This window comes from Aedes albopictus, chromosome 2 (genome assembly GCF_035046485.1).
Source record: "Aedes albopictus strain Foshan chromosome 2, AalbF5, whole genome shotgun sequence".
Taxonomy (NCBI): Eukaryota; Metazoa; Arthropoda; class Insecta; order Diptera; family Culicidae; genus Aedes; species Aedes albopictus.
In genome coordinates, this window is record NC_085137.1 from 153361392 (window position 1) to 153385261 (window position 23870).

Genomic DNA, 23870 nt, shown 5'->3' on the forward strand with positions numbered 1-23870 from the left:
GAAACACAAGAAGAAAAAAAGAATAATTATTATCAGTGAAAGCTTTTCTCTGAAGATGAACAATGCTGTAACACAAATGAACAGCATCGATAACAGCAAATCGGTATCTATTATGGACAAACGTCTTGAAATCCCGCTTCAATAGTGCATCAGAACTTCAGACGCACAAATCTCAATAAGCAAGCTTCAAACAACAGTGCATTTTATTATTCTGTTCTTGCTCACTTGTAATAAGCCTAAAATAAGCAGATCAGGTGCGCTGGTTTTGTTAACGAAGAGATTTGTGCGCTCAAAATCGTGAGTAGTTGCCAAAGTCAGCCATTGTGGCGGCCATTTTGGGATTCTAATAAGTCTGTCCTTAAGACCCATCAGTTTTCTTATGATTTTCACAATGTTGGATCACAACGACTATCCTTTTCCATATTTTTCAACGAAAGTTTAACTATTTTTACATAACATATAAAAAATAAGAACTGTTCTTCAAGTCGTTTTTGAGTTGCATTTTGTTGAACATTTCAAGTTTTTTGCACATACTTATGCGTATGGAATAACCATGCGTCTCCATCACTTTAAAAATGGCGTTTATTTTATTTATTTTTCCTATTTTTATGTACTCATGTATACAGCTATGGGCTACTGGAAGAACTCCAGTTCAACGGATTCGCCTGCTGCAGATTGATAATCCTCCAAGAATTGCTTTAGGCATTCCTCAGAAGTTTCTTCTGAATTCCTCCATAAATTCTTTCTGATTTTCGTACGGAAATTTTTTCTCAGATTCCTCCTAGAGTTCTTTCTATGATCCATTCAGGAGTGCCTTCAGAAATATATCTAAGAGTTCTTTCTAAGATTTCACCAGAGGTTCCTTCGAGGGACCCCCAGGAGTTCTGGCTGAAATCACTCCAGTAGTTTCTTCTGGTCCTCCAGGAATTAAATCTGGGAATCCTCAATAAGTTTCTTCTTGAATTTGTCAAGAAATTCCTTCGGATTTTTTTTTTCAAGAATTTCTTCATTGTTTCTTTCGGTAATGCTTCAAAAGTTTCTTCTGCGAATTTACAAGGAGTTTCCTAAAAAAATTCTCAAGGAGTTTCTTAGAGTCTTTCTTCTGAGATTTCTCCAAGATTTTCCAAGATTGACCAGATACTGCTTCTGGGATTTATCCAAGAGTTCCTTCAAAGATTCGTCCTTCTGGGAAATTCAATCGTGATTTCTTCCGGAATCCGGAATTCATTCCTTCCTTTCAGGATTTCTTTAAGAGTCTTCTGAGATTTTTCAAGGAGTTTCTTCTGAGATTTCTCCTTCTAAAATTCTGAGATGTTTTTCGACAACGACGTTCAGGAGGCGTTTATAGCGGAGAGCGACAGGGAGGTTACAGGGGCGTTTCATGTGGGGTCCCAAGGAGTTTCCGCAGGGTACCTGGTGATCTCAGGGGAATTTCAAGAGGATCTCCAGGGGTTTCATGGGATACAGAGTACAAGTCACAGAGACGTTTAAGTGGGTCTCAGGGGGGCCTCAGGGGGTTCCAGAGGGGCTTCAGGGGGTTTCAATGGGGAATCTGGAAGTATCAGAAGCGCTTCAGGGGAGTACCTGGAGGTCTCATGAGTGATTCAGGGGGTTCCATGAGGTCTCAAGTGCGCTACAGGGGATCTCAGGGGCGTTCCAAGTGTTCTTAGGAGTGTTCTAGGGGGTCACAAGGGCATTTTAAATGGTCCAAGGAGGATTCAGGCAGTACTGGTGGCCTCAGACGTTTTCTCCTGAGCTACCATGAGATCTCAGGAGCACTTCAGAGGGTCTCGGGGGTTTTCACAGATTCAATGACGTTTTAGGGGTCTTAGGAATACTTCAGGGTGTCCTACAGGGTTTGAGGGAGTACCCGGAGGTTTCAGCGATGTTTCATGAGTCCTAGGAAGTACCTGGAGGTCTTAGGGCGTTTCAGGATTCTCGGGTGGTTTTAGTGGGTCGCACGGGGTTTCAGGGGGTTCCAAGCAGTGTATGTGGTGTTTCATACTATTAAAACGCTTCGGACAACCCCGTAATCCCTTTAAAACGCCCCTTAAGCTCCTTAAACCCCCTCAAAAACACTCTTGAAACCCCTTGAAATACCCTGAATAACATTATCTTATTGAACCCTTGAAATCTCCGTAATCTATTTCTATTATCTGCTGCGAACATCCTTAAAAGGTTCCGGATACCCCTTTGATTCACTCCTGAAATGCCTCAAAACGGCCTTGACATCTCCATAAACCTATAGAAACGTCCTCGAAATCCCCGTAATCATGTTGAATTGAACCCCTTGAAACTTCTTCAAAAGCTCCAGAAGCCCTCTTAAAACGCCCCTGAAATGCTATCAAATGCTCACAAAACCTTCCGGAACGCCCTTATAATGTTCCTGAAACTTCTTAAAACCCTCTGAAATGCCCCTGAAACTCCAAGTAACTTCTTTCAAAAACTCCTGAGACCTTACCTCTCGGATGACTCTGCGCCAGATCCTTGAAAGATTCTAGAAGTGCACTAGCGTATCATTTGTTTATTGATTTCAAAGTGGCATACGATTAAGTAAAAAAAGAAAACAAATTATGACAGATAATGCTATGGGAGCGTATGGGATAGCAAGGAAACCGTTTTTTCGAAATTTTACTGCAGTTAGGCTTGAATTGTAGTCCAACAAGTAGGAAATTATCCAATCAAGTAAGTAATATTGGGATACCGTTGGATTATCACGTCAGCCAAGGGCTGAAAGTCTCTCTAATAAAGACAAATCAATCAATGGATTATCACGTTGCAGCACTGTTCTACACACAAAAGCAAAAAATTAAGCCTGTACGGAATAACAAGAGGTTCAACTGCTTTCAACAGCAAATTAAAGATAAATACATAATAGTAAAGTTGGGTTAAAGTAGGTTGTTTCTTTCTTTTTCATCACGCTATCTAGAACAACCGTAGAAAAACTTTTCTATTCCGGCAACAGATGGGCACTGTACCTAAAAGCTTTATTTGTCACTGCTGGGGGGGGGGGGGAAAGTTTGGTTCCCGTGGTTTGATGCTACACCTGATTCTAGTGCTAGTAGAATCACTTATACGGTAAGTGATATTCACACAATGACGTTGTAAAACGAAGTTTCTCTTTGAGCCGCGCATTTCACAAGACGAGACTTGTCGAGTGAAACCCGGGAGCGGTCGCGTCGTGTACTGAGTAACACGCACCATGAAAACGCGTTCCACTCGTGTTTATCCCCGCTCTGCTAATTACACCCTCTAAAGCAATGTTGAACAGCAAGCACGAAAGACCATCACCTTGCCGTAACTCTCTGCGAGATTCGACGGGACTCGAGAGTGTCCCTGATACTCGAACTACGCACATCACTCGATCCATCGTTGCCTTGATCAATCGTATCAGTTTATCCGGGAATCCATACTCGTGCATAATCTGCCATAGCTGTTCTCGACCGATTGTATCATACGCCGATTTGAAATCGATGAACAAGTGATGTGTGGACACGTTGTATTCGCGGCATTTCTGCAACACCTGGCGGATGGCGAATGTCTGGTCCGTTGTAGCGCGTTCACCAATGAATCCAGCCTGATATTGCCCCACGAACTCTCTTGCAATCGGTGATAGGCAACTGCGATAACCAGATTTGAATAAGTAGACCCATCCGGATCGCCGTGACAGGTTCCGCGGGGCCCCATTGGGGACACTTATGGTTTTCAACCTAAACATATGTCTTCATGATTTCGAATGACTGAGTCAGAAACGATAGACTGAAGTCTGTATCAACTAATATGGCCACCCCGGAACATCTAGCATAGGTTCCACGGGGGTGTCATCGGGGACATATCTGATTTGCAACCAAAACATGCCTTACGAAGTATCAATCTTCATGATTTCGAGAGAATGGGGCAGAAAAAATTGACTGCATCAACTGATGTGACCGTTCCGGAGCACCTGGAACAGGTTTCTCGGGGGCCTCTCAAACACAATAGCACACAAAATAATCACTATTTTATGCCACAATAGTCCAGCCTATTGGACGCAGTGGCTTAATTTCCCCAACAGCGGAGGAAAAAAATCACTATTTGCCATTTGGCAAAACAGACGCCTACCCCACCCCCTGCCTAAGTACAATCCGGAATATCTCCGGAATGGTTCCGGATATTACATGGCCACTTGAGTATAATATACTGGTACCAATTTATGATCGATTGAGGGTGATTTCAAAAAAATCGGATGAAAATTGACGAAATGCGAGCATTTTGGAAATGAGTTGTCGGGTTCGGGTACGTGAAGGTTAAGTATTATTTTTTGCGTGTAAAATTTCGCTTCACTTCGCGTGATGCGTCTACTCTGGTCGTCACCTGACGCATTTGCGAGCGTTAACCATGGAGCGAACGTGTACCTGGCAAACAAAACTATTTGTCTCTCTCGAAAAACGAATGGTCCACTGCACGAATTTATTCTGGCCTGCTTACTCTCACTCGAAATTTGACGTTTGAGCGGTGTCGGCACCGCTCAAACGTCAAATTTCGCGTAAGAGTAAGCAGGCCAGCATAAATTCGTGCAGTGGACCATAGGGACAAACAGAGCCAAACAACTTGCCAAAATGTATCTGTCAAAAGTGGTCAAATATTTGGCGTCTGGGCAAAGAGTGTAATGGTCCACTGCATGAATTCATGCTGGCCTGCTTGCTCTCACAAGAAAATTGACATTTGAGCGATGCCGACACCGCTAAATTTCGTGTGAGAGTAAGCAGGCCAGTGGGAATTCGTGCAGTAATCTATAGGGCACTGCATTGCTTTGATTTTGTATGGGATTTTGACGTTTCTTGGCCTTGTTGTTTACAAAATTTCTGTAAGAGTGAAAGAGAAGGATATAATTTTATGCAGTGCCCTATAGCACCCATAGGTCACTGCATGAAATTCTCTCCTTCTCTCTCACTCTTAAAGAAATTTTGAAAACAACAAGGCCAAGAAACGTCAAAACCCCATACAAAATCAAAACAGTGCAGTGCCCTATAGCGCACTGCATTGTTTTGATTTTGTATGGGATTTTGACGTTTCTTGGCCTTGTTGATTACAAATTTTCAGGAAGAGTGAAAGAGAAGGAGAGAACTTCATGCAGTGCCCTATAGGTTACTAGCCTGCCTTGTGATCTTTATGCCGTGACCCTAGCATTCACCTTATTTAAATTAATATCACAGTAGCCATGAGAAACGAACTTATCAAAATCGATCTTCTTGCAAGTGTCATTCAAAATCTGACCACCACCATATCTCCATACGCCACGGCCAGTTCTTCCAAAGCACAGCCCATATTCCAACTGCTTCCAAACCTATCCATAAAATTCAACCAACTTCAAGCGGTCACAATGCTTCCACCAAGCATCAACACCAAAATTCAAGCTCTCAACAAAATCCAACACGAACTGCTTAGCAAGGAAGCCGAGTTCCACAAGCACGTCCACTCGATGGAAATGGAGTTCCAGAAAACGCTGGGCGCACTGTACGAGAAGCGCAAGCAAATCGTTTCCGGCTCGTACGACCCCATCAAGAAAGACCTCCTCAATCCGGAGGAGTTCGAAACTGGCCCAGCCGAGGGTCAACCCAAAGGCATCCCAGACTTCTGGCTCAACGTTTTTAAGAAGACGCCCCTTATCCAATGTATGATCTGGGAAGCGGACGAGCCGGCCCTGAAGCATCTGGTCGACATCCGTGCGGTCATGTTCGATCAACCGAAACAGGGTTTCACCTTGCAGTTCGAATTTGAACCAAACGACTATTTCAGCAACGAAGTTCTCACAAAGCAGTATTTGATGGAGTGCGCCCCGCATGAAGAAGAGCTAGCCAAATTCAACGGATTTGAGATCTACGATACAGTTGGATGCGAAATCGATTGGAAGGAAGGGTTCAAATTAACTGCCCACAGTCCACAGACGGGGCAAGAACGGAAGCTAAGCTCATTTTTCAACTTTTTCCAACCCAAGAAAATGCTAGAGGATTGCGAGCCATATGTTAGGAAGCAGCTTTTGGAAACGGATTTCGAGATCGGGTATTTCATCAAGGAGCGATTGGTTCCCCGGGCGGTAATGTTCTACAATGGGGATATATCGGATGACGATGAGGAGGATGAAGAAGAAGAAGATATATCGGACGATGGGCAGTCTATTCCAGAAGAACCAAAACCAGAGTAGGTCACAGTTATGTATATTTTAGAACGTGAATAAAAAGGATGTTTTTCACTTTACTATTACTTTAGAGCTTTTAGTAGAACTTGTTACTTCAGACTCTAGTTTAATTTAAAAACACTTCACTAATACTTTACTTTTGCAAAAGAAAATAAAAAATGAATAACTCTTTTAAAGAAAAACTAGAAAGGACGAGCAAATTCCTTTTAATTCTACTACTGTGCTTATCTTCGGACAGATAGGCCTATTTCGTCTGAATATTCGATTGGACCGGTCTGACCACTATGGGAAGCACTGGGAATATGTCCTTAGGGAACGTCCATAAGCTACGCCACGCAAAAGTTAGTCATTTTAAACCTCCCTTCCTCTCTGTCGTATATTTTGTATGTATTACTAGAAGACATTTCTTTAACATATTATAGCAAAAACATCCTTCAGACTCTAGTTAAATTTAAAAACACTTCACTAATACTTCACTTTTGCAAAAGAAAATAAAAAATGAATAACTCTTTTAAAGAAAAACTAGAAAGGACGAGCAAATTCCTTTTAATTCTGCTACTGTGCTTATCTTCGGACAGATAGGCCTATTTCGTCTGTGACTTACAGACTTCTTCAGTGTCAAGTGCTCGACTGAAGAAAACCTCGCATTCGTTGTGGTATTTATACTAGGAGTGTATGTGTAGGTACGTGTGTGGGTAAAAGTATAGGTATAAAAATGTAGGTACAAAATTGTAGGTACACAATTGTAGGTACAGGTTTGTAAAAAAAGGGGGTGTATCTACCTGTTAGAAAACAGGGTGTCAATAAGATACCTAAAGCTAGGAAAATTCCTACCGATTTGGTAGGTAGTCAATTGGTGTTTGTTGTGTTATTTTTTTTTTCCTGCCGATTTCGTAGGTAGTCAATTTGTGTTTTGTGTATTGTGTAATGTTTTGTGTGTGTTAGGTAAAAATTTAAACAGCCACGTGTACCCATTGCCCTGATCCTTGTTAAGTAGGGTTTGGGTACTAGTAGTGGACCCCCTAAGCCATCGACATTTACTTCTGCGGGTTTTTAGCTGTGTTACGTCAGTGGACTGTTCCAAAGTGGAATTTTATGACAAGTTTCATGTCCCCTCTTTATGTTAAGATCGTCAAACATACAACAATAGCAAATTATTCCAGTGAAATACGCATTTGAAAATATGCATCGATGTTGCCCATAATGGACCCCACCGGGGTCCACTATAGGATTGTTTACACATATCTCGGCGCCTATAGTGGACCCCCCATTTGATTTCCATGTTATCTGTCATGCTGCCGACGGAGCCTATAGTGGACCCTCCTGAATGTGCCCTATAGTGGACCCTTTTGAGTGTTTACATTCATTAAATAGTTAAAATAATCGATTTTTGTGACCACTTGGCAATTTGTTTGTCAGGAACAGCTGTGGAACATCGTAATTGATGTTCCCCCGGTGGAAGTTGCCTCGAATCAGTTGATTTGGGCATTTATATTTGGGTTTTTCTGTAGGGGGTCCACTATAGGCGCAGGGTCCACTACTAGCACACAACCCCTAGTTTTTTATTGTTTTGTTTGTAAATTTCTAAACTTTCTGCAACATCAAGTTTCCATGGGTTTGTAATGTGTCGTAAGAGTTTAATATTTGAAGTATTCAAAAAATGTCCTTCATTGAAAATATGTTCAGCAACTTTAGATTTAAAATGATGAATGAGTCCCTTGTCTGTGTCTTTGTGTGCTTTTGATACTTCCGTTATGTGTTCTTTGAATCGTGTGTTGAGTGTGCGTTTTGTTTGTCCTATGTATATTTTGTCACAGTGATTACATGTTACTTTGTAAACACCAGATTTTGTTAAGTTGTCCAACGGGTCTTTCGTAGATCCTAAGAGAGTTTGAAGTTGGTTAGCTTTGCTTGTGAAAACTAATTCAAAACCAAACTTTCTGAGAATTGGTCGGAGTTTTTTGGTGTCATTGTTGTAGTTCACAGTTATCCGTTTAAGTGTAGGTTCTGTCCGTGTCAGTGTAGTCAAAGAACGTCTGTATTGTTGTTGTGTCTTTTTGTTGATGATCTGTTGTATTGTTTGTTTTGTGTAACCGTTCAACTGTGCTGTTTCGAAAATGTAATTAAGTTCTTTCGTTTTTCCTGTTTCACTAAGTGGAAGTGTCTGCATTCGGTGTATCATGTTATTGAAGGATGCAATTTTGTGTTGATGTGAGTGATTTGATGAATTTGGAATAGTGCGTTGAGTGTGTGTTTTGTGTAAATTTCGAAGGAAAGTGTTGATTCTCGTTTTACGATGAGTATGTCCAAAAATGGTAGTTGGTTGTTCTGTTCAATTTCACAAGTGAATTCGATGTTTTTGTGTGCATTATTGATATTGTTCAAGATTTCAGGTAAAAGATGTTTCTTAACAATGCTAAACACGTCGTCAACGTATCTCCACCAGACTTCAGGAAGCTGTTTGTTGTTTTCTAAGCGTTTTTCCAAATTTGCCATAAAAATTTCACTTAAAAATGGAGAAAGTGGATTGCCCATGGGGGCACCATTAAGTTGTTTGTAGGTTTCATTTCTGAACGAAAAATAATTTTCTTCCATACAAAGTTTAGTTAATTTGATGTATGTACGAACTTTCTTAATCCAATCTGAATCTGAATCTTCATATTGGTTCAGAAGCCAATCTTCTAGTAGGTTAATGGCCTCTTTAACTGGAATGCTTGGAAATAGTGATTTAACGTCGAATGAAACTAAAATTTCATCGTCGTTAACGGATAAATTCTGTACTAGTTCTGTGAATGAATTACCTACATCGGCTGTTTTCCTACTCTCCGCATCGACCAATGTGGCGCTAGCTTCTATGCGCGAAAAATCGCTAAAAGTAAATCGCAAAAATATTGTATGGCGAATACCATCTAAAGGCAAATTCTTCAAAGTGGAACACATTATTCGAAAAAATATTTGGTACTGGTTGTGCACAATGGTGACCACTATTAAGCCTACCAAATATTTTTTCGGGAAAAGCTTTGTATTTCAAGTAATTCAAGTTTAGATGCATTTCGCCATACAAAATTAAATTGATTTACTCCTGCTGATCAACTGTGGCTGCGCGCAAAGCGGGTAGTCCATTGTTCGGAATTCTTGACAGATCTACTGTGAAATTTTTTAGGCATGTTTTGGAATTCTTGTAGTAAATATTTGGCAATTTTGTGTGTAGGTGAACCAATGGCTGAAACAATCTCACGCATTTCATTTCCAGGTTTATGAACTTTGGGAAGTCCTTTTATTCTTGGCAATGAAGGGTTAGATTCTTTCAGGCTTTTAATGACGCTTCCTAAAACTGGTGTAGACTCTTTGAGAGTTTTGTCAACACGTCTTACTAATCCTGGAAGAGGATTAGTACGTTGTTTTCGGTAAGGTTTATTTTGAATCTTGTTATTCATTATTTCATCATAGTCCTCTTTGTTCATGATTACTGTTTTGTTTCCTTTGTCAGCTTTCAGATAGAAAACTGGTTTCTGGTTAAGTTCTTTGATTATTCGTTGTTCTTTCAGGTGTTCTTTGTTCAATTTGTTTTGTTGTGTGTTTTGAATAGTGTTAGCTGTTTGTGTTCTGATTTCTTGAATCTGTGGTGTCTGTAAATTGTTCGTGTTGATAGCTGTTTCAATGTCGATTATGGTTTGTGTTGAATCTGGTTTAGAGTGTACTGCGTAGTTAAGACCTTTGTTGAGAAGGGTCAACTGTTCTTCCGTAAACTGTTCGGAAGAGCGATTGACCACTAACCCAGTTAGTTCTTGTGTTGTGTTTTGTGGTTGTGTAGAAGAACATGTAAACTTCGGATTTTGCATCTTTAATGCTTTAAGTTTTTTATCTAGTAATTTCCTTTTTCTTTCTGATTCACAAAATTCTGCAACTTTTACTTTTGTTAGAAAATTAGGGAAAGATTCAGGATAATCTTTCGCTAACTTTAAATGGAGAGAATAACATTCCAAAGTTTTCATGTTGATCTTGCTGTGTAGTTTTTTGATGCTTTCTTTGATGAGTGTTTGTTCAAGTGTCATTACTATGTTGGGGTTTGTGGCTGTTTTAACTTTTACCTTGTGACTTACGGGAGTAAGCCTGTACTTTATACACTTCTTGAGAAACGCGATATCCTTGTGTAATCTTGCGATGGTCTTTTTCAACTCGATGAACTTATTCGGCTCTGACTTTGGCTTGGTTGCCATCTTCACTTTACTATTACTTTAGAGCTTTTAGTAGAACTTGTTACTTCAGACTCTAGTTTAATTTAAAAACACTTCACTAATACTTCACTTTTGCAAAAGAAAATAAAAAATGAATAACTCTTTTAAAGAAAAACTAGAAAGGACGAGCAAATTCCTTTTAATTCTGCTACTGTGCTTATCTTCGGACAGATAGGCAGAAGTCTGTAAGTCACAGACGAAATAGGCCTATCTGTACGAAGATAAGCACAGTAGCAGAATTAAAAGGAATTTGCTCGTCCTTTCTAGTTTTTCTTTAAAAGAGTAATTCATTTTTTATTTTCTTTTGCAAAAGTGAAGTATTAGTGAAGTGTTTTTAAATTAAACTAGAGTCTGAAGTAACAAGTTCTACTAAAAGCTCTAAAGTAATAGTAAAGAGTTTAGGTTAGTTTGGCTAGAATTGCCATTATCGAAGGAACATGACGAGATAATATAACATTATATGGTTTATCTAATGTATAACAATACAACATAACAAAAGAGAACCATTCCAAAACCATGATTAAATTTATAACCAGTAGTGAAATTACAATTAAAAACAATATATTTACGGTACATTTTATTGTTTGAAACCATACGTGTACCATACAATGTACGGTATATTAAAGCCCACGTATCAGTATTTCGAACAATTCATTTACAATAAAATGTATGGTTTTGTAAAAAAATATATATGGAGAAAAATATTTTTTTATATTGTGACGATACTTAACAACCCGTATAGTATATTGTAAAAATCTTATTTACAATTCACTGTATGGTGTTTACATTACATCTTATTGTTTTTGTATTTTTTATTTTTACAGTGGAGTTTATTGTAACAATATAGTTCTAAATAGTACTGTTACAATACAACATTCGGTTTTTCTACTGTATTTTTTATTCGGGAAGTTTGCTGAAATTGTGGAGTCGCCAACTCTGTTCCTCTTCGCTTCAAACCATACAATGATACATATTTACTGTTTCAAGGGGTACCAGGAGTTCTTAGGGGCGCTTCATGGGATTTCAGGGGGTTTCAGAGGGGTTCCAGGGACATTTCAGGGAGTCCCAGAGGGCTTCAGGAGCTTTCAGGAAAGTCTCATGGAACATCAGAGGCGTTTTGAGGGAATACAAGTACCTGCAAGTTTCAGAGTGTTTCAGGAGGTTCCAGGGGGTTTCCGCGTCGCCTTAGGAGGAAGTCTCAGAGGTATTTGAAGGGGGTCGAAAGCGGTATCAGGAGGTACCGAGTTTAGGTCTGAGATGGCCACAATTTGTTCTACATGTCCCTTGATGTTATTTTTTACATGGGAAGCGATCCAAAATCCAATTCAATTTGATTAGATTCGAATGGGACTTGCCACAGGTAAGAGCTTATTTGAGAATATTCATTGTCTCGATACCAGTCCACGTGCGCGAGCAATTAAAATGAAGGACAACATAGCCACCTATGATGTAGCGCGCAAGTTTCGAACGGCAAACACGTGCTGCATGTAACAATCGAGAGTGAACGGGGGCAGATGTCCTCATAAGGGCCCATATAGCCGAGGCGGTAAACGCACGGGTATTCAGCATGACCATGCTGAGGGTGACGGGTTCGATTCCCGGTCGGTCCAGGATCTTTTCGTAAAGGAAATTTCCTTGATTTCCTTGGGCATAGAGTATCTTCGTGCCTGCCACACGATATACGCATGCAAATTGGTCATTGGCAGAGGAAGCTCTAAGTTAAGGCTTTTTATGGCATCATCAGCTTCGGCAGCCATGTTGGATATGTGGCTCGAAATTTCAAAGTGATAATTCTCGGCCACTAAAGCGAATAGTCGTATGAAAAAGTGTCATCCTATTTGCTCACTCGTAGTGATTGCGATGATACTTTTTCTGCTGCGTGGCTGCAAGATTGACAGTTTTTTATCACTTCAAAAACGCGAGGCAAACAATCATTGAAAATCAAATAGTCGATGATTCGTATGAGAGCTTGGTGATGCATCATGACACCTTAATAACTGTGGAAGTGCTCATAGAACACTAAGCTGAGAAGCAGGCTTTGTCCCAATGAGGACGTTACGCCAAGAAGAGAGAGAGATGTCCTCATCCTGCTTTCGTTAGCTCAAACCCCAACTAAATTAAGTTTTATCATGATATTTTTTTCAATTTTGAACCAAATCCTGACGAGTTGGATCTATTGTGCTGAAATGAGAGACTGGAAGGTCATCCAATTTCTCATATATTTGGACTGCAAATCCCTTACAAAGGCTTCAACTCATTTGCGCCCGCTCAGTTTTTAACCGATTGAGCTGAAACTTTCACAGATTGTTCTTCTCAACCAAAGGCACGATTCTAGAGGGTGTCCCGTGAATTTTGACGAACAATCCCCTAGAACTTCTCTGAAATCATGATTGCGCTTTCGGAATATATTATGATTTTTCCAGAGGTTTTTTAGAGTTCTTTCTGAAGTTGTCAAGTTGTCTCTGGTGTTCTTGAAGGAGTTTCTTATCGAGGAAACTAGATAGGCATTCCTTGCGAAAGTGCAAAAGGATATGTCTACGAATATGTTGGAGGAGTTCCTCAAGGAAGTTCTGTCGAAATTTTAGAACAACCTCATACAAGAATGCCATACGGAACTGCTGGAATAATTCCATTAAAAAAATCATAAAAAAGACTCCTGAACGAATTTTGTTTGAAACTCCTGAAGGATTTTCAAAAGGAATATCAGAGAGAATTCTAGAACGAACTTCCGGAAAAATTCCAGAAGAATCTGCAAACATTGCAGAAGGAATTCCTGGAGGATCTGGCGTTACTCTTAGAGTTCTTGAAGGTATTCCGAAAGAATTTCCTGAATTAATCCCAGAACAAAATTCTGGCAAATTTTCAGAAAGAACTCATGGAGTAATTCCGTAAAGAGTTTCTGTAGGAAACCTAGAAGAAGTTCTTGGAGAAATCCTCCCGGAAGGTTTTTCTGGATAAATCTCAGAAAGAACACTGGAAGAGATCCGAGAAGGAACTCCTAGAGAAATCACAAAATGAACACCTAAAGCAAACCAGGAATGAATCTCAAAAATGAACTTTTGGAGAAATCCCATAATAACTTCCTGGACGAACCTCAAAGAAATCTCTTGAAGGAATCCTAGAAAGACATCGTCATTTTTATTTATGATCGAATCCACTTTTGAACGTGAAACGTTTGCATTCCTGTTCACGTCATCAAATCATAAGGAAAACGGATTTCAGCGAACCAAAAACGTTCAAATGTGAAAAGGTGCGTAAACAAGAATGAGGGCGATCCCGCAAAGATTTCCTGGGTGAATCACCGAAAGAGTACCTGGACTAATTCCGGATCAAACTCCCAGAGGGATTTTATTTGGAACTCTTGAAAGAATTCCCAACTAACTTTTATTGTGAATGTAAACGTCAACAAAGCGTCCTCAATACGGCTTGATGCTAAGTTACTGTGTTGTACATATGGACGGAAACTTATATACAAGCCCTATACAAATGAATCTGGCGAACTTAATCCACATGTATATGCTGTGCGAGCAGCTTCTATGCCACCAAGTCATAGCTCTCTTCTCTGCTCCTGTGTAAACACTAACTGAATAACATCTTTTTCAGCCTTTCCACAGTTGTTAAATAATAGTTATACGGCATCACCAAATTAATCGATTAAATATAATTAGGTTATGGATACCGTGACGCAATATATGTGGAACTGGAAATATCGCTTTTAAAATTGAATCATTTTAAGTACTTGCCGCTACTTGGAATCGAACTCCCGATCTCCGTATCCACTGGTTCCGATGATGTCCTCGCTGCCACACTGCTATATATAAATAGCATATCAAATTGCCCGTTTTGTCTTACTCCAGACAAGGCTTTATAATTGGTCGGCGTTAAGTCAGAGTGGACTACGCGATTTTTTGGGCAGGTAAAGATAAGCGAAGCAATTCGATAACTCTGAACTTTTTGACGATTCTTTGATGAAGATTGGTTATTACATAAAAGAACTACTGTTTTTCAGAAAACAATGCGCTCAATTTGATATCCCAAGTGCATGCAGGACATTTCCCCAAAATAATTGAAAAACAGATGGTCCGGTCTGATTGAACGCCGACCAATTGTGCCACAAGAAACTTTACCCAACTTCATCTTGCTGGAAAAGCTTATGAAACGTCAAACTTATTATAATGTTTACATTGAGCAAGCTGGGTGGTTGCGCCAACAGGTTCTTCATCACAGCTTCTAAATAGCTGAAAGAATGTTCTTTAAACAGCTACGAAGCGCTGCTATTTTGTGTATTGAGCAACATTACAAAACGTACTGTATAAAAGCAGCTGTTTCATTAGTTAGGCCTCTTATTCGATTTGCACATCTTCCGGCAAATCTTCCGGAGTTGCATTAAAGTGCAATAAAAGCAACCTAAATAATTTCAGATCACAGAGATGGATAGCTGTAAAGTATTTGTGTAGTAGCTATGTATCCCGCTTAAAGTTAGTTTTGACATTATTGTTTACATCCGGCAAGCCGTGTTGGTGTAACATCAGTTTCTAGCTGTAATGACATCGCATAACGGCCTTCAAAGCGCTGCTGGTTTGTGGATTTGTCAGTATTACGAATTGTGCTGTATAGTAGTGTCGTAACCGCTGCGGCTATTCTTACAGCCACAACACCGACCGCAGAGAGGAAACTCTTTAAAACCTCTCTGTGGTGGACTGCTGTGTACTGGAAATGCCATTGCTGTTGCCTTTTGGTGCGTCCGTTCGTATTCACTATCGTCTATCAACTGACTTGAATCCACAATGCGCAGCTCTTTTTGTATGTTCGCTTTTGTTGTTCATTCTAGCTTTCCACTGAGTCGGCCAATCAGAAGGCGCATATTTTTCGCTTTAATCATTCTCTTCTCTGTCTCTATTACTACAAGTAGCAGCTGTATTGTTAGTGGGGATTCCTATTTGATTTGTTGAAGTTTTCACATCTTCCGGGAAATCTCCCGGAGTTGGAATAGAGTGCAGTAAAGGTAGCCCAAGTGATAAGTGATTGATATCAGAAAACCGAGTTTGGTAGTTGTAACGTGCTTGTTTAGCAGCCGTATATTAGCTTATAGTTTATGTTTGACTAGCTTCCCTTTTATTCAGCGTTGACTGCTTCAATCCGATTGTTACTCAACAGAAAGCAAATGACTGAAGCTTATAGCGCTGAAAATGTTAGTTGGGTTCCGGAAGAAATTCTTAGAGGAATCTCGGAAGGAATCGCAGAGGGAACTCTTTATGGAATCGCAGAAGAAAACCCAGGAGGAAATCCTGAAGAAAAACTCATGAATAGATCCCAGAAGGAACTCCTGGAAAATATTTGTGAAATTCCGGGCTGAGCTTCTAAAGGAATCGTAGAGTTCCAGAAGAAGCTAATCGAGGAATCCCAGAAGGAGCTTGTAGAGGAATCACTGAAGAAACATCTGGAATAATATCAGAAAAAGCTCCTGAAAGAATCTCAGAAGGAACTCCTGGAGAAATTCTCAAAAAGGAGAATACTAAAATAAAACTTCTTGAGAAATCCCTGAAAGAAGTTCTTTAGAAATCTTTGGTTTCCTTCAGAATTTTTATCTGAGATTCTTTGAAGAGCTCCTTCTGCGATTCATTCAAATATTCCCCTAGGTATTATGGAATACTTTCTAAGATTCATCCAGCTCGCACCCACACAGTTGTCGTGAGCTTCCTTTTAGCGTAGCACACAATGATTTTGAAGAGCTAGGAGACAATTTCGTGAGAGGCTCGCTGTCACATTTATGTACACGTGAGAAATGGGAAACTATGAGCTAGATAGATATAAGAGCTAGATGCGCTTCTGAAGTACTCTGCACCCCGACCTTCAGTCAATAAAGTAGACTTTACTTTAGTCCTGCGGTATGTTGAATAAGTATTGACCCGAACATATCTGATCCCCCACTTGGTGTGTTACCACCCTATTGGCCACACTTCGCCCCCTTAATGCTAGAACTAGGTAACTCGTTTTGAAAAGTGCGAATAAAAATGGTTGGTAAAACTTATCCTGGTATAAAAGAAACTCTTTGTTGGTCTTAAAAGTTGAATTAATGTGTGTTTTCGGATTTTCAATTGACAAACTTGTATTTATTGTGGTGCACGTTCAGATATAAACAAATTTCTTGCAATTTCGCAAAACCAGTTACCTAGTTCTACCATTAAGGGGACGACTTGTGTTTATGTTAAGGTTTATCTGTTGTTTTGATTACATTTTATCATATATTTTATTTCTCCATATATTCATCTCCATGATAGCTAAATACATTACGTCACTAGCGTGCGCAGCCTTTTCTTTTTCTTTCTGAAGTGCCCCCTCTTTTATCTTTCTCTTTCTCGTGTTTGTTTACGAGAGTGAGTAAGAAAAAAGAAAAAGCTGCGCACGCTATAGCATTACATATACTTATAAACTAAAAGACAATGACAATGGACCATATAGCCGATGCGGTAAGCTTAGACCATAGTGATGCTGACGGGATCGATTCCCGGTCGGTCCAGGAACTTTTCGTGAAGCAAATTTCCCTGACATCCTTTGGCATAGAGTAGCTTCGTGAATGCCACTAAATATTATATTACTTAAAAATCTTTGCTGCCAAAAAGTGGTCTTTAGCAGAGCAAACTCTTCCTTTTACAGTCTGATGAAATAAATCTCCATGTGTTTTCCTTTCACGCTTTCCAACCTAACGAATGAACGAGTGAACAGTAGGAGAAAGTAGGGTAAGACGTCATTTTTCAAACTTGCTTCGTTTTCATATTACACACTTATTTCTGAATTGCCTGTTCGGTATTTTTTTGACGAGATTATAACAGCAGTACGATCTCGGTAGTTTCGGTAATCGATTTTACTGAGGCTCAGTAAAACAACTGTCAAAATCGTATGGAAAAGGTAAACAATGCATTTTTGCTGAACGAGTTCGGTGATCAGCAGTTTTAATCTCGTCAAAAAATTACCGAACTCGATAATCAAAATTTAATGTGTATAGGCTTTCAAAGTGGTAACAGCAACTAGACAATATTTCTTGATACTTATGAGCAAAAAAATACTCATCAAACTAATGCATTTTCATCGAATTTTAGCGATTTTGAAAATTGGTTCGTAAAACAGAAGTGGTGCAAAAAGGCCATCTGTCCCGCTTTTTTCATATATTCAATACATGGAGTGTCGTTCCCTCCCCGATAAACGATGGTCGTCATATTTGAATAACCCCTAACATGGATAGCGCAAACATCAACAACCATGCGCCTCCATGTGAGTCTCAATCTCCTTGGAAACACTTGGCAGGTAATAAAATCAGCAGAAAACCTTAGAGTGCCATTACACTGTTTGTCATTATGTCCGACATTTATCAAAGGTTGCTGTGATTCACGTTGTGTTGGTCATTTTTTGGGCTCCTTTGGCCAAATATTTGTCATGTCTAACGGGACCTTCAATTGCAAGCACGAAAAACCGGAAGTTGTCAATTTTCATTTAAAAATCAAAATATTTTCCGTGGATTTGGAGACCAAGCTATTAGAAGAATGTTATATGCAAATATATCTTGACTCCATTCACCTATTATAATGATAATATGACATTCAGGAATGATTTTATGAGTTGGGCCATTCTATCTAATTATGATATTTTGGACTTTGTTCCCTAATTGTGGAAGCTCTTATACAGTGTATGTCCACATAGCCTGTGACATGAACCACGTGCTGGCCCTGCTCCAAATATTGCCCATCCCACGGTTCCTTACTTCCCGATCGTAAAATTAATGGGTCAAACCTATAAAACCAAACTAGGTCAACGTAGCGCCGTCGTCACGCTACATATTATGGATTCTTGTTTGAACATTCCTTGTTCGTGGGTTGGTTTTTCGGTCGATTGTGGTTTCCACTAATAAATATCTTCGGAAAACATGAGGGTGCTTACATACTCCCATTTCCTTAAGAAAATGGAGCGAACACTTCGCTCGTTTGAAAAAAAAAAAATGATTCTATATTTGGAACAGTAACAACAGTTGGTAAAAAGCTTTGATTTAGTAATAATAGTGACATAACATTGAAATTTGATAAAAAGTTTATATTTGAGAAAATTCACAATTTTCACCATCATACACTTCACATGTTACAAACGTTCGAGAAAATTATGCATATAAAAGTGCACACACAGCTCTGATCCGTTAACGACAGCCCTCTGATCTGATTTCAATCATGACGTTATTCTCATTTTCACGAAATGTATATAGCAATGATGAACCCACCTATGTCGCGTATAAATAGCCTGAACGTGCCTTCCTATGATCCTTCGAATCCCCACGGACTAAACAGTTTAATATCCTGTAAACGAATGAAAGCTAGTGTAAACACTCGAAGGCACCCTCATGAAGCACGGCGCGCGTTAGATCTATCCGTACCGATATACCACGGTGGTGGCACTTGAACGGGCGAGCAAATGGGTAAACCGACCGACCAGCCACAGCGTATATGTAGCTACGTACGATATGTAAGCCAAACCGGCAGGCAATAATCTGTAAGGATTTTCACCTTGTCTTGCTTTCACTTTCGACGTTTCATTTTCATTATAACGTCCTCGTCGTCAAGAGTTACGTAATAGCAATTCCTCTGTGCCACCCTTGTGTCCAACCCCCTGCCACTGACTTGTTGTATCAGGCTATGTGCGGAATGGAAGGCTATCTATAATCACGGAAGTACGGCTATCTACTAGATCTATGCTTTCCGGGAGGGGACATATGACCGAAGATTGTTACCGTATGGTAGGATAATTTATAGTAAGTTCCTAAGTGTCTGTTAAGACTAAAATGTATACACTATTAAACATGTGCTGAATCGCGAAATAGGTTTGAGTAATATAATAGCCGTCTACTGTTCATGTTCAAGTTCAAAGAGGGTTTGTAGGATAAAAACGCAATGCTGATGTTAATGCTACAGTATGTATCCCAACAGGACGTGGAGTGGTATGACGAAAGCAGAAGACAAAGCAAATCGCCTGCCGCCTCCTTTGAAAGAAAGCAAAAATGGAGAGTTTGAAGAAATGGAACTGATGTGTTGCTATCAGAAACAAGAAAACTAACTAAATACCTCGTCTGATCTCCTACTCATCCCGCTCCTACCTTTCAAGTGCGAAAACTCACTCAAAAATAAATCGTAAAAATGCTGTAGTGTTTGGGTGCTAGTTGGACCCCGAAGTTTATTTCTGCGGCTTTTTTAGCAATGATACCTATCTCAACCTTTGAAGCTGGAATTTTTCCAAGCGTTATTATAAAGTTTTTTCTACGTATCTCCGTAATTTTAGTGCTCAAAAGCATAAAAAGAGCAGAATATAATGCAGCATATTTTTTTCTCGATATTCTAGATCTAGATCATCCATACTGTTTTTGAGTTTAGATTCTAAAGTCTACGGGTGTAACGGTAATTTTTTTCATTATTCGAAGCTACGGTTTGTAATCTATCATGTCCATGTCCAGTAAATTTTCTGAAAGTTCAATAGACAGTATCAGATCAGTCGGGATATCCTAGGTCATCCAAACCGTTCTTGAGTTTAGATCCAGCATGTCCAGCAAATCTTCTGAATGTTAAATGGACATCATCAAATCAGCTATCATGGATTAGCTATTAGCTTAAACTATCATGGAGTGGCCCTTGAGGAGTTAAGAGGTCCATGGATTGGTTGTGTAACATTAGTATTTAAAACGAAAATACCTCATGTAACAATGGTTGTTTTAATCAACTAAGCTCCATAAAAGTAAGGATCACCCACAATATCCCAAAAATATACAACAACGCGTACTGTAACTCGAACTACTTTGGTGGATACAGTTGATTATGTAACACTACTTGAATAACGTAGTGGGTAAAATCCATTATTACAAGTGTAGACCTGAGGCTGTGATCTCTGGGGTAGTTTCGTTGATCTGGAATATCTCAAAAGAATCTTGGAATGGCTATTACGAAAATAATGATACACTACAAATGCATATTAATATATAACATATAGCAGTGGAACCTTACAAATGCGTAATAAACTAGAACATCACATATGGACACATACAACACAGAACATGTATTTTGCCCTGCTACCCTAATGGATGACAATTCCGATCGCAGGATGACGTCGTTTCGGTTACATTTAGGGCCTTCTTTAGGGACTCAATTTTTGCCGATTTTTCGCCCAGTGTTGTTTTATAGAACAATAATTGTCGGACGGATGGAGTTTTCCCGTACAGCAGTATTGAATTGTATTTGAAATTTGTCAAGACTGGAGAAGCCATATGAAACGTTACTCAGCATAGCAGATATGGCTTGTGTTACAAGTGCAGACCAGCAGTTTGGAACTTCAAGGTAGTTTGGCTGACCTGGAATAGTGTTTATAAATGACATTTGAGATTTCAAGAGCTTCACGGATCTTAGCAGATTATGCAATGCTATTATTTATAGGAAAACACATACAGTTATTCTTGTAGATTTGAAGGACTTCATTATAAGATAGTTTAGACGACTCTGAATGCCCCAAAGGTAAACAGTAACATCTATAGTAGACTTCAGATTGGTCCAGTAACCGCGGTTGATTATGCATCGTTACTCAGTATAACATACATGGCTAGTGTTACGAGTGTAGACCTGAGGTTTTGAACTCCAATTTAGTTTGGCAGACCTGGAATATCCCTATAGTATATAAATGACATGATAAATTTCATGAGCTTCACGGATCCCAGTAGATTATGGAATGCTATTATTTATGGCGATAACACATAAAATTATTTTTGTAGATTTGAAGGATTTGACTACAGAACAGTTTGGAACACCTAGAACATCCCAGAATACAAAACACCTTTTGATGCTTTTGACGAAGGTTAAATAAATACGTATGCACGTAACCCATATCCAAATTCTACTTTTAGAACAACTGGTATTTCAATTATTTCGTTTCTCCAAACTTCATCGTGTTCAGGATGTTCTGGAACTTCTGGGTTTTAATAATGTTCCAAATACAAAAATTTCTATTTTTCCATGTTAGAGGACTCAATTAACAACAACTTTGCTAAAGACAGTGTTCTGTTTTATTAAATGTGTGAATTTATACAAGCGTTAATGGATTGTTCCAAATTGAAATTTTAGGGTACATCGGGGCAAGTTGAAATGGATGGGGTAAGATGAAACAGCGAGTTGACATGATGTTTTCTAGTGATGGCATACAGTTTGAATGTCATATCACATAGTTTTTGATTCCCGGTCGATGCAGGACTTTTTCTTTATGTAAATTTCATGCACTTCCTAGGGTATAGACTATCTTCGGGCCTGCCACACGATGTACACTAGAAAAATGGTCTATGTTAGAGGAAGTTTTCCGTTAACTCTCGAGCGATCGCGCTGTTGTATTTTGTACAACACGTTGAGAAAATCTTTTTGTACTCAGCATTAGCGTGGTGCTGGCGGTGTTGGCCAACCGCTCGAGTTTCGGAAGGTTAATAAATAACTTTGGAAGTGCTTATTGAACCCTGAACTGAGGAGCAGGCTTTGCCCCAGTGGGGTCGTAACGCCAAGTTTGATTGGTTGTACAGGTCGGACTCGATTATCAGGAGTCAAGTTCTGAAGCTTCCCAAACATATATCTGGCAAACGAAATGATGTTTCATATACCAATCGACTCAGCTCGTCAAGTTCAGATGATGTCTGTAATTATGTATGTGTGAGTGTATGTGTACAAAAAAAATCACCTAACTTTTAGATAATAAATATCAACCGATTTTAATGATCGATGGCTCATTCGACGCGGAATCTGGTCCCATTGTTTCCTATTGAAAATGGTTCGGATCGGTCCAGCCGTTTCGGAGCCATATAGGTGTTCCGGACCGGTACCCATGGAAAGGGTAAGACATGACAATGCAACAAACCCATACATGCGGCACATCAAATTATGTCATTTTCGATGGTTATCATGAAAATAATCCGGTTCTGAGTGTCCCGCCGAAAGTGGACAAATATAAAAGTGAACCAAACTCATGCATACGACATATCAAACCGCGGCTTGATTTGATAAAATAATGAATGTTAGCAAGAAAATACTCTCAGACCATATCTGAACCGGTAGTGTTCCGGAACCGGTTCCGGGTGTTCTTCCGGAAGTGGCCAAATATAAAAGTGAACCAAACCCATGCATGCGACATATCAAACCTCGGCTTTTTTGTTAACCTGGTTCCGGGTGAATGCGGCATATCAAATGCATGCAGCACATAAAATGGCGGAATTACAAAAGTGAAAAAATAAATTCTAGCGATTGATCAAATTGTGGCTTTTTGATAGCCTGGTAAATTTTGGGTAAGATTAAAAATTGTAAATTTTGGGTAAGAGAACAAAATTGTGACCAAGGCGAGCACATCAAATCACACCATTTCAGATTCCTGCGGTCGCGGTGTTAATATATAGTAGGATGGACCAACGTTTAATGGGAAAGTTGTGATTTGATCGCGGTGTTGATACACCGAATAAAGTTTTTTTCAATTTCCTCTTGCGGCTGAAATTACTGCGCAAAATTTGGGAGCGGCTGGATGAGCCCTCGCTCTTCTGATTGCGATTGAAATTTTGATGTAAAATTTCTTTTTTTTTTATTTTTCTCACAAGAAGGTAAAATTTCACATTTATTTATTTATTTATTTATTTATTTATTTATTTATTTATTATAATCCATCTGACTACAAAGTCTTAATGAATAAAAATCCTAACATTAACACAAGAACAAATTATAAAACAGACGATTGACTTATCTTATTTTTGAAACGCTCTAATGTCTCTCCGAAGTCAAAAAAGCTCTCTACCAACGTAAACGTTCGAACCATTGATGTCATCGGTTCATTATAACCGTACGTAGTTTGGTGAAACCTGCACTGTAGTAATGACCAATTCCGTAGAGATCGTTGTGGAGCACGAATGTCCAGCATTGACAGCAAACGAGGTGAATCAATGTCATTCATCAGCAGTTTAGCTACAAACATCGCTTGTTGTATTTTCCGCCTTTTCGCAAGGGTGTCCATGCCAAGCAGTCTGCATCTAGCTGGATATGCTGGAAGGTTAAATGGATCACGCCAAGGTAAATGTCGTAGAGCCAATCGGATGAATCTTCGCTGAACTTGTTCAATCCTCAAAGTCCAAGTAACATCATTTGGCGTTCAAACAACAGATGCGGTTTCGAGAATCGGTCGTACCAACGCACAGTACAATGACTTCAAGCAGTGAGGATCAGTGAAGTCCTTGGCGATTTTAGCAATGAAGCCCAACTGACGATTAGCCTTAGCTATTATCGATGAATAGTGCTTGTTGAACGTCAATTTGGGATCCAGGGTCACTCCTAAATCTGTCACTTCTTCCACCCGTTGGAGAGTGGTTCCATTGATATGGTAATCAAACCGAAACGGATGTTTCAAACGATGGAATG

General features: G+C 39.4%; 2 protein-coding genes across 3 annotated transcripts in view; one reads left to right on the forward strand and one right to left on the reverse strand.

Annotated features, from left to right (window-relative positions):
• The window catches only part of LOC109412683 (kelch-like protein 17), a 156020-nt gene that overhangs the window by 79615 nt on the left and 52535 nt on the right, over positions 1–23870 (reverse strand). The window lies entirely within an intron of this gene.
• On the forward strand, positions 5176–6224 carry LOC109412699 (nucleosome assembly protein 1-like 1). Its single transcript, XM_019686321.3, has one exon. It carries the CDS (start codon positions 5201–5203, stop codon positions 6182–6184), a length of 984 nt encoding a protein of 327 aa, XP_019541866.3. The 5' UTR covers positions 5176–5200; the 3' UTR covers positions 6185–6224.